Source organism: Eschrichtius robustus, chromosome 10, assembly GCF_028021215.1.
Source record: "Eschrichtius robustus isolate mEscRob2 chromosome 10, mEscRob2.pri, whole genome shotgun sequence".
Taxonomy (NCBI): Eukaryota; Metazoa; Chordata; class Mammalia; order Artiodactyla; family Eschrichtiidae; genus Eschrichtius; species Eschrichtius robustus.
This window is the reverse complement of record NC_090833.1, coordinates 113926301-113942377: the sequence shown is the minus strand read 5'-3', so window position 1 is coordinate 113942377 and position 16077 is coordinate 113926301. Positions and strand designations below refer to the sequence as shown.

Here is a 16077-nt window from a genome sequence, read left to right as displayed (position 1 = left end):
TCTAAAGCCAAGTTGAAATTGATACCATGAGTAGTCCTGAAGTCTCAGGAGTTAGAGCAACTGAGTATCGTTTTCATAATCCATTTGCCATCCCCTTGGAATTCCATTCATCACTGTTTGTTCACCAGTCTTACTTAGGGTGCCATTCCTCTTAGTGAAAGAAGTTGGAAGCAAATGTAAGTTAAGACATAAACATTTCTCTTTCTCTCTTCCAATATTTCACTTTAAAAGAAGCTGTGTATCTGCATCAGTCAGGGTTCTCCAGAGAAACAGAACCAACAACGTACATATATGGACAGAGATGTATTTAAGGGAATTGGCTCATGGGATTGAGGAGGCTTGGTAAATCCAAAATCTGCAAGGTAGGCCAGCAGGCTGAAGATGCAGGGAAGACTTGCCTTTCAAGTTCAAAGGCAGGCAGTCTGCTGGCAGAATTCCTTGTTGCTTGAGGCAGGTCAGTCTTTGTTCTCCAAGGGCCTTTAACTGATTGGATAAGTCCACCCACATCATGGAGAGAAACTGCTTTACTCAAAATCCACCAATTTAAATGTTAATCTCATCCAAAAAACACCCTCATGGAAACATCCAGAGTAATGTTTGACCAACTATCTGGACACTCTGGTGCAGCCTTTGACATATAAAATTAACCATTACAGTATTTAACTCTTTTTTAAAATCATTTTCTTGCAATGAAAATAGCTAAAAATCTAGCATATATGAAGCCTGCATTTATGTTTTGATGATTAGTCCGTTTACAGTAAGCAGCCTGTTGTATAAAACCATGATTAATGGTTTGAGTGGGTAATCATGGTAAAATATAACCAATTAATTTTTGTTACTACATATAAGTACAGCATCTTAACAGATACCCTGAGTTTAACATTTCTTTAGTCCACATCACTAACCAATTATTTTCTGTACCTACGAAAAGATTGAGAGTGGGGAGAAATTAGAATGCAACTCTGATTCTTAAGGTGAGCTCTACTGAAAGTTTCAGAATCTAGATAAATTATGGATATACCTATGTGGCTTAATTCATTCACCTATTTTAGAAATTCCATTTTTATACTTTAAATTTTTTAACTGACACAAATTCCAATGTTATTTCTTCTAATGATTTCACAAGATTATCAAAACAAATATCTATATAAATAAGATGTCTAAGCATTAAATGCCAGTTTATTACAATAGTTGTGTTAAAATTCTACTAGAATAAAAAATATGTCAACATGTTATCTATGGAAATTAGATTTACTGAACTAATATTTTGGTTCTATACTCCTATGAATCTAGGTTTTTTTAATGTGGTTTGTTTGTTTGTTTTCCTTGGTTAGCCATTGATAATAAACAGAAATTATTGATTTAGAGACTTTAAGAGATTTTACGATTTTGTATGAATCTTACTAATAATTTGGGTTTTTTGGTATGAAAGGTACTGTTCTCTTTTATTATACTTTTAATTTCCCCTCTTTAGGTTTGGATGTGTGGAGGAGAAATGTTTGACGTTCCATGTTCTAGAGTTGGTCATATCTACAGGAAGTACGTCCCTTACAAAGTTCCATCTGGGACCAGTCTGGCAAGAGTGAGTAACCAGGGATCATAATAACTGGGGTTTGAAATGGTTTTCCGTGTGCAAAACGTGAAGCCTCACACGTGGTTTAATCCAAGGCACCGTCTGATCAACATACAAATCCACAGCTTGGCCATTCCATTTGGCAGACTTTTAATGTAGAGGTTCCTGTGTTTCTCAGAGTTTTATTTCCATTCCTTAAGGAAGTATTAGTTATGATGCTAAGTCTTGTTATTAATTGTATCGAAGCACTTGCACATACATTATATTTATATATTATTGTATTTGCATATTATATTTAGTCTTCATCTATACTTTCGGAGCTTAATATTCTTATCTTTATTTTGTAGATGAGAAAACTGAGGCTTAGCAAGGTGGCTCTTTCACGTACACGAGTGACAAATAGCAAAGTTGGAGTTTAATCCCAGGTCTTCAGAATGGACCCCTCACAGGGAGTGTAACACGACAAGTCAGATGGAGAACAGGGTAAACAGGATGGAGAGAGGTGTCTCCCAAACTCTGCCTTCCTCTCATTCGTAACCGGGGCCAGCTCTGCCTAAAATTTTACCCCATCCTCAAAATTCCAAAACTGGTCAAGTCCAAGATTTTTTTTTTTTAGATATTGTTTTGAGCAAAACCTTTCTCTTAGACCAGACACAAGGATGCTTTTCTCTTCTGCCTTTTACAATGTTTGGGAGAACGTGGTCATGATACCTTCTGGAAACAATCCTGACAATTCCCGTTTTCCGTGTCCCTTTTTTCGTTGCTCGGTCAATTTCAGGCACCACAATCTGTACCTGCTACTGCTAAGACCCCAGGTCTAGAAAAAGGGTGTTTCACCACCACCCTCTGCACCATGTTCCCCTAAGAATCTAATCCCAAATGATTCATGTTTGTCCTTTTATTAATAAGGCTGCAATATATAATCAAGTCTTTTATATAAAGTTCAGTAAGCTCACACAACAAGCTTTTAAAAAAATATAAACTAGTTCATCAGGATTCATGAGAGTATCAATCCCACAAAGGCAGAGTTTTTCTCGGAATTATTTGCTACTATTCTCCCGGCACCTAGAACAAGGGTCGGTGTCACTCACCAAGATGTGTTGAAATAATTAATGAGTCAGGAAAAACTAAGACAAGAAAATGCCACAGGTCTAAGGTCTTACCAAAACGTAAACATTTTAATGAAGTATAATAAAATTCTCATTTATAGAGAGTCCTTTTTGGGGAAGGAGGATTCTGCCTTATTCCCTTTCTGAGATTATTTGTCAATGATGTCCGTTTTCTTTGTTTTCTTAGGCACACCATAATCTCTCTTACAGCAGTTTGAGTTAATAGTAATGAAGTTACATTACATACACCTTGAAGGGAGGTAGTCACATTGTTCCTCCCTCCTCAAAGGATTAATCAGACGTTAATAACATACTCCATTAAGTTGTTAGAGAAACATATTATTTGAAGAAAAGAAACCAATCACAAAGTGATTAAAGAGCTGCATTGGGGGTAAGGAAATATGATTTAATTTAGGCATAAGACTTAATACATCTGAATCTGAAAACTCATGAACTCCCAAAAAGGGAAATGACTGAACAGTTCGGAGCACATACCATAAATCAGCTGTGTGGATATCATAAGTAGCAGCAGTTTAAAGTATCCCGAAGATAATGATGTTCCGTCATTTGTCCATTTCACTCACTCATGCGCTCCACGCTCGTGTCCCAAACTGCATCTTTTATTTGCAAGATGGGTGGTGTGTGTACAGCTTGGTTTGTAGCCAAAAGTAGAGTCTAGAAGGTGGGGGGTGGGAGGGAGTTGTGCAGATCTTCAAAAAATAACTCTGTTCATATACTTCGAAGAAAGAAATTAAGTCCTTCTTCAAAGACTGTCAAGTATAGGGAAACAGGCTGGCACATAAAATTTCCAGCAAAGAGTGAGGATTTATTCAAATGAAAAATAGTCCACAATTCTGAATTTTAATATTTTCCACTTAAATTTTACTTGAGGGCTCCTTTTTATTTTTTTTCTAAACTGCTAGAGCAATCAGAAAGTCATAAATATTGAGGCTCAGCTGTCACTCTAAGAAACATTTTATGATTTTTTAAAATAAAAAAGCGTATTAAAATGAAAAACAATTCTGATATTTTGTGGGAGAATCTCAACTACCTGCTGCACCCTGCATTATCACTGAATCATCAAAAATGAGGAGACTTTACAGATGCTCAAATGCAGGGCCAGGTCTACACAATAGGGAGTTCATCCTTCCAGCCTTGCAGGAAACGGAGAGGAAGATGGAGAAAACTCCACAGGCTTATTTTCTTATCACAAAGCTCGTTTAATTCTTCAGAAATGTGCACCCTTCTTTTATGTACCTATGTAAATAGAGGACTCCAGCTGACTTTCACAACACACACACACACACACATACACATACACACACATACACACACACATGTGAATAGCCTGCAGTCCTCTAAATAGCAAACCAGCATGTATCATAGAAATAAGTTCAAATAATTGGCTAGTCAGTGCCTTCTATTTACCTAGCATTACAGTCTGGCTGGAAGAGACAAGATATCCATACACAAAACCATTAGAGGACAATCCAAGACAGCAAATATGAATAGTTGTTCAAATGTGTTGTAAAGATGCGTGTGGTAGCGGGAAGAGAAGGGGATGGGGTACATTAGCTGCTGAACTGAAAGAGGACCTTCAAGGATACTTCAGTTAGATGAACATGGTTCACAGAATCGTGGTTCCCAAACTCAGAACCGGTGGACCAGTTCCTGACCCACTTTTCACCTAGCCTCAGTGAACTGAGAAAAATGAGAATCACAAAGCTAAATCTATTCCATTTAATAACACCTTTTTATGCAGCAATCTTAGGCTTTTTTTTTTCCTCTTATGACAGTATAGGAGATGGTAGATTTTTATTAATGCCCTTATTTGGCAAGAATAAAAATTAGCCTCTCTATGTCAATTCCCACAAAATGCAAAGTTCTGGGACATTGTGCCCTACTATTCAGCTTCATCAGGGAATCAGAGTGTCCACGTGTCATGAGTAAAACCAAATGTTTTACCATGTTAGCTCGGGGTCCAATGTCAGTACACCGGGCACAGCTGTGATACCTTCTCACCAGGAGCAAATGGCCAGTCCCTGAGGGAAGGGCTGCCCACCCCTAGTGCTGCAGGGGGACCAGAAAGTCCCCAGGGCCGAGGTAACAGACATCCCCTCCTTGGGATGGCACTCACTGTCCTTTACACAGAGGCGTGAATAGCCAAGTGGCTGAGTGGCAGAGAGGGGGAGACCCTTCACTGCGACAGGCTGTGTCATGAGCCACGCGCTCTGCAGAAGCCATTTCGGGCACCTCAGACTTCCCTGTGAATGCCAGTGTGTTTGGGGCAATCATGCCATTGGACCTGAGACCGGTGACATAACAGAGGCGCAGAATAGCCACCCCACGGCTAAACACACCAGCTGATGCAGCACGATGTGGTCCCCTCGGAACACATGGCCGGGGCGTGTCCCCAGGAGGGCCCCTTGCAGAGCAGGGCAGCCCTGCAGACCGTGGGTGGGATCCTGGAGGCTTACTCGGCTGCACAGGAGGCAAAGCAGGACCCGACCCTCACCCTGAGTCTGTAAGGGATGCCCAAACTGGGGGATTGTATCCTTCTGTGTTCTGCCATTGACGTAAGATCGATAACTGTTCTTTTTTAAATTTCATCTTGCATGTCATGGCAACCACTGTCCAAATTTCAGGATAAGAGCTGTAAAGCCCAAGTCAAATCCCCATAATAATGGATTGTTAAAGGGGATGGAGATGAAACGTCCCGCGAGCAGAGCTGGGACTGTGTCTGTCCAATGCTCGCAACAAACTGGCGTGGCTGGGAGTCCTGGGGGAGCCCCAGCAGGAGAAGAGGGCCAGGTAGGAACGAGCGAGCACAGAGAGCGACAAAGGACTGCGTTTGGGCTGCCGCAGTTAAACTGGGACGGTGCAGTGGAGCCAGAATGCAGACCAAGGTGCATACCTTTCCCTTACCCACTGCAGGGAAGCACTCGGGGGTTTTGAACAGGAAGTGCCAGGGTAAAAATAGAAGGGGTAAAATGGAAAGATCAACCAATAGGTAAATATTAAAGGAGAGAAAGACTAAAGAAAGTAACACTTTGAATGCAAGAAGCATCTGTAAAGAAAACTTCCCGGGAGATTTTCATTGATTTGCCACCCTGCGCCAGGATAGAGAGGTCAGATGTGACTGCAAAGTTTTCATCGCCGCATCTGAGACACTAAGGTACAGATACAGGGACGAGAGGAAGGGACGGATGCTGAGGCTGGATTTAGATAAGCTGGGTCATAAGGTCATAAGCCTGCACACAGGCTCAGGGAGAGCCAGACCTGGGAGACATGTATGGACTTGCCGTCCAGAATTCTGAGAGCCCACAAAAGCCAGATTTTGCCAGATTTTCTTTACTAATCAATTTTCATTTTTGAAAAAAAAAAAAAAATCCCATGCCAGGCACTGTGGAAGTATAAATGCTGAACAAGTTAAGCACAAATCTTAACTTCTCATAACTAACAGCGCCAACTGTGACAGTAAATCCACGCACCCCCACAATCTGTACATGACAATCAGAACGCCATGAGGGTGAGAAGAGTTAAGTAAAAACCAACAGACTCACTATGGAATGAGATCTGTATCTTACCTAGTTTACTTATAAACTTTTGTACAGAGATTATAACGGTATGGTTGGCATTATGATTTAACAGAAGAGAAAGCAGGTCTCCTGAATAACATATAGCATAATTTCACATATATAGTGATATATGTTCTATATTAACAAATGATATTTAAGGATCCTATAGACTACACTGTGATCCACATGCACATTACAGATATTTTGACTTTATATATTTACTTAGGGTTTCTTAGCAGACTACGGTGACCTTTGAAGATTTCCTACGGTTATTGTGCTTCATGGGCACAAAGGTGCAATCTGAGGTCTGAGGGACAAGAGTTGCTTTGCCTCTGTCAGCTGTGAAATGACTTCCTAATGTATGTCCCAAGATGCCTTTCTCCCAGTGTCACATCCCTGGGGACATCCAGCCCTGCTGACCCCATAGATCATCTCAGACCCTCGGAGTTGGTGGGGGTAGAAGAAGGAATGGAGGAGGAGAAGAAGAAGGGGAGGGAGGAGGGGGGGGAGGGGGAGGGGAGAGGAGGGGGAGGGGGAGGAGGAGGGGGAGGGGGGAGGAGGAGTGGGAGGAGGAGGAGGAGGGGGAGGAGGAGGGTGGAAGGGGGAGGGGGAGGAGGGGGAGGGAGAGGAGGGGAGGGGGAGGGGAGGGAGAGGAGGGGAGGGGGAGGGGGAGGGGGGAGGAGGAGTGGGAGGAGGAGGAGAAGGGGGGAGGAGGAGGGTGGAAGGGGGAGGGGGAGGGGGAGGAGGGGGAGGGAGAGGAGGGGAGGGGGAGGGGAGGGGGAGGGGAGGAGGGGGAGGAGGAGGGGAGGGGGAAGGAGGGGAGGGGGGAGGAGGGGGAGGAGGAGGGGGAGGAGGAGGGGAGGGGGGAGGAGGGGGAGGAGGAGGGGGAGGAGGAGGGGAGGGGGGAGGAGGAGGGGGAGGAGGAGGGGGGGAGGAGGAGGGGGAGGAGGAGGGGAGGGGGGAGGAGGGGAGGGGGAGGGGGGAGGAGGGGAGGGGGAGGTGGGAGGGGGAGGGGGAGGGGAGGGGGAGGGGAGGGGAAGGGAGGGGGAAGGGAGGGGAGGGGAGGAGGGGGAGGGGAGGGGAGGGGGGGAGGGGAGGAGGGGGAGGGGAGGGGAGGAGGGGGAGGGGAGGGGAGGGGAGGAGGGGAGGAGGGGGAGGGGAGGGGGAGGAGGGGGGAGGAGGAGGGGGAGGAGGAGGGGGAGGAGGGCTTCCCGGTCGAAGCCAGACCACCCCAAGTCGATCAGCGAGTGATCCTCACTGTGCAACATGGTGTCGGCTACCCTGCCTGGAGTAGATGCAACAGAAAATAATATCTGACGTATGCAGATATGTCCCTTGTTTATCTCAGAAAAATATATCAGTTGAGGGAAAGCATGAACAAAACCAAAAGGACTAGTTTGATGTCAGAAAATGAAATCGCCAAGAAGGCAATCAAGTGTGGTGATGAATGGGAAATCGACTCTCCCACAAAGTGACCTTTCCCCCCTCGTGACTGTAAATCAGTTTATTCTCACGAAGCTGCCCAGCAAATAGAGCTGCAGCACCACTACCTTGGCCGCCAACAGCAGCCAGCACTTCGTCCAACTTCTCTGAAAGCTGCAGGATTCAGAGGCTTTGTTTGAAACTGTCCTTGGGTTTGGGGACACGGTGGCCTATCATGGGCTTTCCCCCAAAGAGCAGAAAATAATGAATTCTTCCCAAAAGACAGCTTTCATAAATGGCTAGGACTTCTGTGCAGATGCAATTCCTCTCAAAACAATAACTATTTCAAATTCTTCCTCACAGTGTAACCAAAAGGGCAATAAATCTGTCCAGTACTCGTGGCAAGAACTAAAGATGATTCACCTACTGCTATCATGTGTTTCTCTCCCCTCCCGGCCATATTTTAAAATATAATATCTCCTATTTAGATGGAACTTTTTAAATTTATTTTTTATTGAGGTAAAATTGATTTATAACATTATATAAGTTTCGTGTGAACAGCAGTATATTTCTACTTTTGTATTCACTACAGTGCTCACCACCAAAAATTTAGTTTTCATCAATCACCATGCAGTTGGTCCCTTTTACTCATTTTGCCCCCATTTCCCCTCTGTAACCACTACTCTGTTCTCTGAGTCTACGTGTTTGTTTTTCTTTGGTTTGGCTTGTTCATTTATTTTGTTTTTTGTATGTCTGTTTGTTTTGTATATTCCACATATGACTAAAATCACACAGTGTTTGTCTATCTTTGTCTGTCTTGTTTCACTTAGCATAATAACTTTAAGGTCCATCCATGTGACAAAGGGCAAAATTTCATTTTTATGGCTAAGTAATATTCCATTGTGTATATATACCATATCTCTTTTATCCATTCATCTGTTGATAGGCACTTACCTTGTTCCGTATCTTGGCTATTGTAAATAATGCTGCAATGAACATAAGGGTGCAAATATTTTTTTGAATTAGTGTTTTCATATTCTTTGGAAAAATACCCAGAAGAGGGCTAAGCTGGATCCTACTGTAGTTTTATTTTTAATTTTTTGAGGAATCTCCACATTGAACTTTTTATTTAAAAATTCAAGCATCTTCCATAAATAATATTTCATCATTTTTCCTGATAGCCTCCCTAAAAATCAATCATAACTTTATTATGTGACAATAACGGTTCAATAAATCATTGAGATTTGATGAGTCCATTGCGGGTTATGAAGATAAATGTCATCTCTAGCCACAAAGAAGGCTCAGGCTGCAGAAATTCTTCAATAAATATTTATCAAGTGCCCACCATGTGCCAGGTGGAAATGCATAGAGCTTGCCCCATATCCTAAACCAAGAGCATTGGACCTTTTAATTAAATCAAGCCTCCCCTTTGTAACAGAATGTCACCTCACCCAAGGACATTCCCCACTAGAGATAAGTTTCTGCCTGTACAGCACTCATACTAACCTTCAATGATGTCCCTTTTTCTACCGCTTGTTTTGCATGTGAGGAAAATAAGGAAAAGTAAAACTATTCCATCTGCCAAGGACCTAGGGAGAGGAGATGGGAAAACGTGAAACACACATGTGTTCCCCACGGCTTGACCCTCACTTGCTCCCTTAATTCCTACCCCAATGGTCTGAGAATTTTAAGTATCCATGTTTTTTAGCTGTTCATTTAACAAAAAACAACAGAATCACACTTTGTCTGTAAAATGCTTAAACAATATGGAGGTAAAGCATAGAATTTTCATACCAAACATAGACACCGAAAAAGAAAGTGAAGTAGCAAATCACTGACGGGTACAGTCTCTTACCATTTGAAAGTTTCGTGAACAAAATACGCGAGGTAAAGACAACATTACTTTAAAATTCAGCAATTTCCCACCAAGCTTCTCAAAACTAACTTTTAGTTTGGTCTTCTTCTTATTTCCTCTACGTACTTTTCGCCAAAACTCCCACAAGTTTGCCATAATCTCCATAACCAAAAATGCAACTCTTGCAAGAGGGAGCAACCCAGGCTGCTTTATGACTCTGCCTTCTGGGACCTCAACTGGACGATGAAATCACAGGAGCGCCTGGCTGAGAGGGACCCATTCAGGGAAATTAGCTTCTTACCCTGAGATGTGTAAATGCAGAGTGACGCCGCTGGAGGCCTCTGCTGTGTCATTTCCATTCTAATCACCCTTGTTTCCAATTGTTTATTAGTTCATGGCAACAATTCCATCTCCAACTACAATTCCAGCCCAAGCACATTTCCTTTTTAACGTCATCTGAGGTGGAGAAAACAGTTCCACTTGCTACTCTATAAACTGAGAAATGGTCAGAAACCAATGCGCGGCTTTGTGGTGTCCGGATGCTCTTGGTGTTCTAATTTTGAAAATGGTTTATAAAAATAAAATTTCACAGATTGCCTAAACTTTGAACAGATGTAGTTTTCAACTTAAGAACCCTGCGTGAGCTGTTAAAAACATAAAGATTTTTTTTTTTTTTGCCTTTTTTGAAAGTATGGAAACTAAAACAGGGTCTTCTAATAACAGATAGAACAATGCTTCAGCACCATTTAGTTCCATCACAATTTGTTGGACTGCTTGCTGTGGGTGTTCTTGTGGAGGAACAAAACACTAGATATTCTCCTTGGCTGATGGTTAGAAGATGCTGGTTGTGACATATGTACATGATATGCGATATATATAGCAAATGTATCAATAATCATCATCCACAAATGAGATCACACTGTCCTCTGCACTCAGGTTGTGATAGCAAGAGACACCATGGGCTTGACTGCCAGGTGAGCGCCCTTCCGATCATCCCCAGGTGTCTCTAGACGCCCCCAAAGTCTTCCTCTGTGTGCTCACATACCTGTTTGTCAGAGGAAGTCCCCACTCTGCATCACGCGAGATCTGCCCTCTGCCTTGCGCTCCCGCTTGCCTCTGCCCCCCACCTGTAAAGTCATTGGAGAAGCCATACCACCACCATCATTCCCAGTAACAGCATCAGCTTCTAGCTTACGGTGTTGCCTCTGGAGGAACCAGCGCTTCGGTCCTCAACATGCCAGAACTTGTTTGGGTCCTGGATAGACTCAGACAGGCTGGCCATCATCTAGCTGTGGGCCATACGTCCTCACTGGAACACAGAGACCTCTGTTTCTATCGGGATCCCTTCAACAATTCCCACAACAACTGGTTATCTCCACTTTCTCATAATTTTTTTTTAGGTCATGAAAAATAATTCCATCATGTTCTGACCCTCAATCTCAGCCAAATACGGTCTTAAGGGGTGAGAAAAATAAGACAAAACAAAACAGAAAGCATGTGTTTTTTTTGCGCTATCATCCTATTTTTGCTTCTGAGGCTAGGTCATAAAAGGCATTGCAGCTTCCACCTTGATCTCTTGGACGGCTGGCTTTGGGGGAAGCCTGTCACCATGTCATGACATGGAAACTCACGCAGCCCTATAAAGAGGCCCATATGGAGGCACCTGAGTCCTCCTACCAATAGCAAGCACCAGTTTGCCAGACACGTGAGGGAGCCACTTTGGAAGATCTTCCAGCCCCCTTTGAGGCTTAAGATGACTGGCTCGTCAGCCAAAATCCAACTGAAACTCATGAGAAATACAAGCCACACTGCCTAGCCAAACCACTCCCAAGTTCCTGACCCACAGAAACTATGAAAGATAAAAAGAGAGCACCTCTGTTTACAACATGGTTTACTGAATATTTTAAGCCCACTGTTGAGACCTGCTGCTCAAGAAAAAGATGCTTTTTAAAATATTATTGCTCATTGACAATGCACCTGGTCATCCAAGAGCTCTGATGGAGACGAACAATGAGATTAATGTTGTTTTCATGCCTGCTAACACAACGTTCATTCTGTGGCCCATGGATCAAGGAGTAATTTCTACTTTCAAGTCTTATTATTTAAGAAAAACATTTCCTAAGGCTATAGCTGCCATAGATGGTGATTCCTCTGATAGATCTGGGCAAAGTAAATGGAAAACTTTCTGGAAAGAATTCACCATTCTAGTTGCCATTAAGAACATTCATGATTCATGGGAAGAGGTCAAAATATCAGCGTTAAAAAGGAGTTTGAAAGAAGTTGATTCCAACCTTCAGGGATGACTTTGAGGGGTTCAAGACTTCAGCAGAGGAAGTAGAGGGAGATGTGGTAGAAATAGAAAGACAACTAGAATTAGAAGTGGAGCCTGAAGATGTGATTGAATTGCTGCACTTTCATGATAAAACTTGAACGGATGAGGAATTGCTTCTTGGGGATGAGCAAAGAAAGTAGTTTCTTAAGATGGAATCTATTCCTGGTGAAGATGCTGGGAAGATTGTTGAAATGACAACAAAGGATTTATAAAATGACATAAACTCAGCTGATAAAGCAGCGGCAGGGTTTGAGAAGATTGACTCCAGTTTTGAAGGAAGTTCTACTGTGGGTAAAATGCTATCCAACAGCATGTCATGCTACAGAGAAATCATCTGTGAAAGGAAGAGTCAATCGATGTGGCAGACTCCACTGTTGTTTATTTTAAGGAACTGTCACAGCTACCCCAGCCTTCAGCAACCACTGCCCTGATCAGTCAGCAGCCATCAACATCGAGGCAAGACCCTCCACCAGCCAAAAGGTTATGACTTGCTGAAGGCTCAGATGATGATTAGCATTTTTTAGCAAAAAAGTATTTTTAATTAAGGTATGTACATTGTTTTTTATACATAATGCTATTGCACACTTAATAGACTACAGTATAGTGTAAATAATAACTTTATAGTATAGTATAAAGTATAGCATAGTATAGTATATACTATAGTGTAAATAATAACTTTACACTATAGTATAGTGTAAACATAACTTTTATATGAACTGAGAAATCAAAAAATTCATGTGACTCATTTTATTGTGATAGTTGCTTCTTTGTGGTGGTCTGGACCAAACCTGCAATATTTCAGAGTTACGTTTGTTAAATTCTTCCAATCCAAGAGAATGGAATATCTGTCCATTTATTTGTGTCTTCTTCAGTTTCTTTCATTAATATCTTACAGTTTTTGACATGCAGGTCTTGGTTAAATTTATTCCTAGGTATTTTATTCTTTTGATGCAATTGTAAATGAGATTCTTTTTAAATTTCTCTTTCTGATAGGTCATTATTAGTGTATAGAAATGCAACAGACTTTTGTGTATTGATTTTGTATCCTGCAACTTTACTGAATTTGTGTATTAGTTCGAACAGTTTTTTAGTTGAGTCTTCAGGATTTTATATATGTAGTATCATGTCATCTGCAAATAGTGACAGTTTTACTTCTTCCTTTCCAATCTGGATTTCTTTTCCTTATCTAATTGCTGTGGCTAGCACTTCCAATACTATGTCGAATAAAAGTGATGAGAGTGGGAATCCTTGTCTTGCTCCTGATCTTAAAAGAAATCCTTTCAGCTTTTCACTGTTGAGTATGATATTGGCTGTGGGCTTGTCATATATAGCCTTTATTATGTTGAGGAACATTCCCTTTATACCCACTTTGCTGAGAGGTTTTATTATAAATGTATGTTAAATTTATCAAATTCTTTTTCTGCATCTATTGAGATGATCATATGATTTTTTTATCCTTTATTTTGTTATGTAGTGTATCACACTGACGATTTGCAAATGTTGAACGATCCCTGCATTCCTGGAACAAATCCCATTTGATCATGGTATATGATCCTTTGAATGTATTACTAATTTTGGTTTGCTAATATTTTGTTGAGGAATTTTGCATCTATGTTCATCAGGGATGTCAGTCTGTAATTCTTCTTTTCCTGTGGCATCCTTGTCTGGTTTTGGTATCGGGGTAATGCTGGCCTCGTAAAATGAGTTTGGAAGAGTTCCCTTCTATTTTTTGGGCGAGTTTGAGAAAAATTGGTACCAATTCTTTTTTGAATAATTGGTGGAATTCACCAGTGAAGCCACTGGTCCTGGACTTTTGCTTGTTGGAATGTTTTTGATTACCCGTTCCATCTCCTTACTAGTAATCAGTCTGTTCAGATTTTCTATTTCATCATGGTTCAGTGTTGGTAGATTATACATTTCTAGAAATTTATCAGTTTATTCTAGGTTGTCCAATTTGCTGGCATATAATTTTTCATAGTAGTCTCTTACGATCCTTTGTATTTCTGTGTTGCCCATCAACACGTAAATGGATAAACAAATTGTGGTCTATCCATATATAGTCTATAAAATATAATAAAAAGTAGTACATGCAACTACGTGGGTGAACTTCAAAATAATCACACTTGGTGAAAGAAGCCAGACAAAAAGCACGTATTTTATGATTATATTTAAAATTCTAGAAAATGCAAACTAAATTATAGTGATGAAAAGTAGATCAGTGTATAACACCAAGAGTGACCCTTAATGTAAACTGTGGACTTCGTGTGATTATAGTGTGTTCCTGTAATACATGCCCCACTCTGTGGGGATATGGATAGTGGGAGAGGCTATGCGTCTCTGGGGGCAGGGCACATGTGGGAAATCTCTGCCCCTGCCCCTCAACTTTCCTGTGAACCAAAAACTGCTCTAAAGACATAAAGTCTTAATTAAAAAAATTTTTAATAGATCAGTGATTGCCTGGGGATGGTGGAAGTGCCCAAGAAAGGAGATGGGAAGGGAGATTTCAAAGAGGCATATGGAAACGATTGGAGGTGATGGATATGTTCATTATCTTGATTGCAATGATGGTTTCAGTAATACATACACATGTCAAAGCATACCAAATTGTACACTTTAAGCACAAGTAGTTTATTGCCTATCAATTATTCCTCAATAAAACCATTTTTAAATTAGGTTTACGTGCATTTTTAATAAGATATGTAGTTAAATAATTTGGGGAGTTATTCTTTGTTTGTTCTATATCTAAAGCCTACATCAAATGCTATCAGAAACACTACCATAAATATCCAAAATATTTGGCCAAAAAATATAATAGAGATATAATTAAATTATATCAAAACAGCCAAGAGCATGTAACCACTTGCAGACAGCCTGCACAGCCCTGGGGAAGAAGAGAGAGGAAATTGCCTGTCAGAGAAGCCTCTTTTTAGGACTAGATTAGCCATCCTCTCCTCATGCTGAAGACATCCCACTGACTTCAAAGAGTCTCTAGATCAGAGAAAAATAGCGCTGGGGTAAATAATTGAGTTGAGGCTCTCTGAAAAAGATCCTCTTCTGAGCTGTAGCCATGATGACATTTATCACATCATCAGTGATAAGAGGGCTTTGGGGCGGGACTCAGGAGCTACTGAAGTGCTCTTCAGCTACAAAGAGCAGAAAAGAAATGCATTTCAATCAAAGCAGAAGTTTCAGAGTCATGGGAGAGTGGTGCGATTCCTTGCTGGAGAAGTGACTCCGACAAATACGCACCTTGCTGGTGAGACTGGCTTTGCTGGTTATCAGCAGTTTCTGGAAAAACCACCGGAAAAAAATGATAGCTGAAGAAAGAGAAACCTATTACTCAAGCCACCATAATACAATAGCTTAACATTGACTCAAGCGCAACGTGTGCATTGGGGTCACACCAGTGGGCACGTAGGATTGCACCCGCCACAAAGAAGCAGAAACACACGACTGAGGTGAGGTGGCCCAGGTAGTTCACATGCACGAGAATGACCCACTCAGCTCTCAGATAATAGAAATATCTACCTTCTTCATGCCGTATGATGAAGACGGTCAGTCAAAGCTGAAATCTGTTCTTATGACTGAGGTAGCAAAGTGATTAAGTGTTCCTGGTAAAATATCAATTCAAAGACCCGATGAGTATTAGAATTAAGGAAAGATGTAGCACTGGAGAATGCACTGAAAATGACTTGAATTCTAAAGATCTCTACTACAGGGGTGAATGTGTTAAGTGAGTTAATAATTATTTGGGCAACACAGAGAAGGGAGACGTTAATACCACTTTGGGTTGAATAGGGGGGCTTGTTGTTGCACAAGGAACCACAGGGGGTGACATAAAAACAGAGGAAGCTCTCAATGTCACGTGCACAGAGGTGCTCAGCACAACCATTTTTACTTCATTTGTCATTCAAGAAGTACAAAGGTCTGCAGCTTTTGAAAACAGAGAAATAGAGAAATCCTTCATTTGCTTCCTACACCAGAAAATAAATGTATTCCTCAGCCACAGGAGCTACCTTCCTCTGTTACAGAAGTCCCATGCTGGGTCCAACCCTAGCGGGTGAAAACCTCTTGGACCCACCTTGAATGGGATTGAAGCCTCTCCCCCAACTCCCCTTTGTCCACACTACACTAGGAGCCGGGATGGAGCTCAGCCCAGAGGTGCAGAGACAGAGGTCTTCACCTACTTATTTTCAGACTGAGTTCAA

The 16077-nt window shown here is 41.6% G+C and overlaps 1 protein-coding gene across 1 annotated transcript in view; it reads left to right on the top strand.

Moving 5' to 3' along the window:
- Positions 1–16077, top strand: part of GALNTL6 (polypeptide N-acetylgalactosaminyltransferase like 6) — a 1183510-nt gene that overhangs the window by 1098811 nt on the left and 68622 nt on the right. Inside the window, exon 8 of the mRNA XM_068552792.1 lies at positions 1475–1582. Within this exon, the coding sequence (XP_068408893.1) occupies positions 1475–1582 (108 nt within the window). The remainder of the gene's footprint in view (positions 1–1474; positions 1583–16077) is intronic.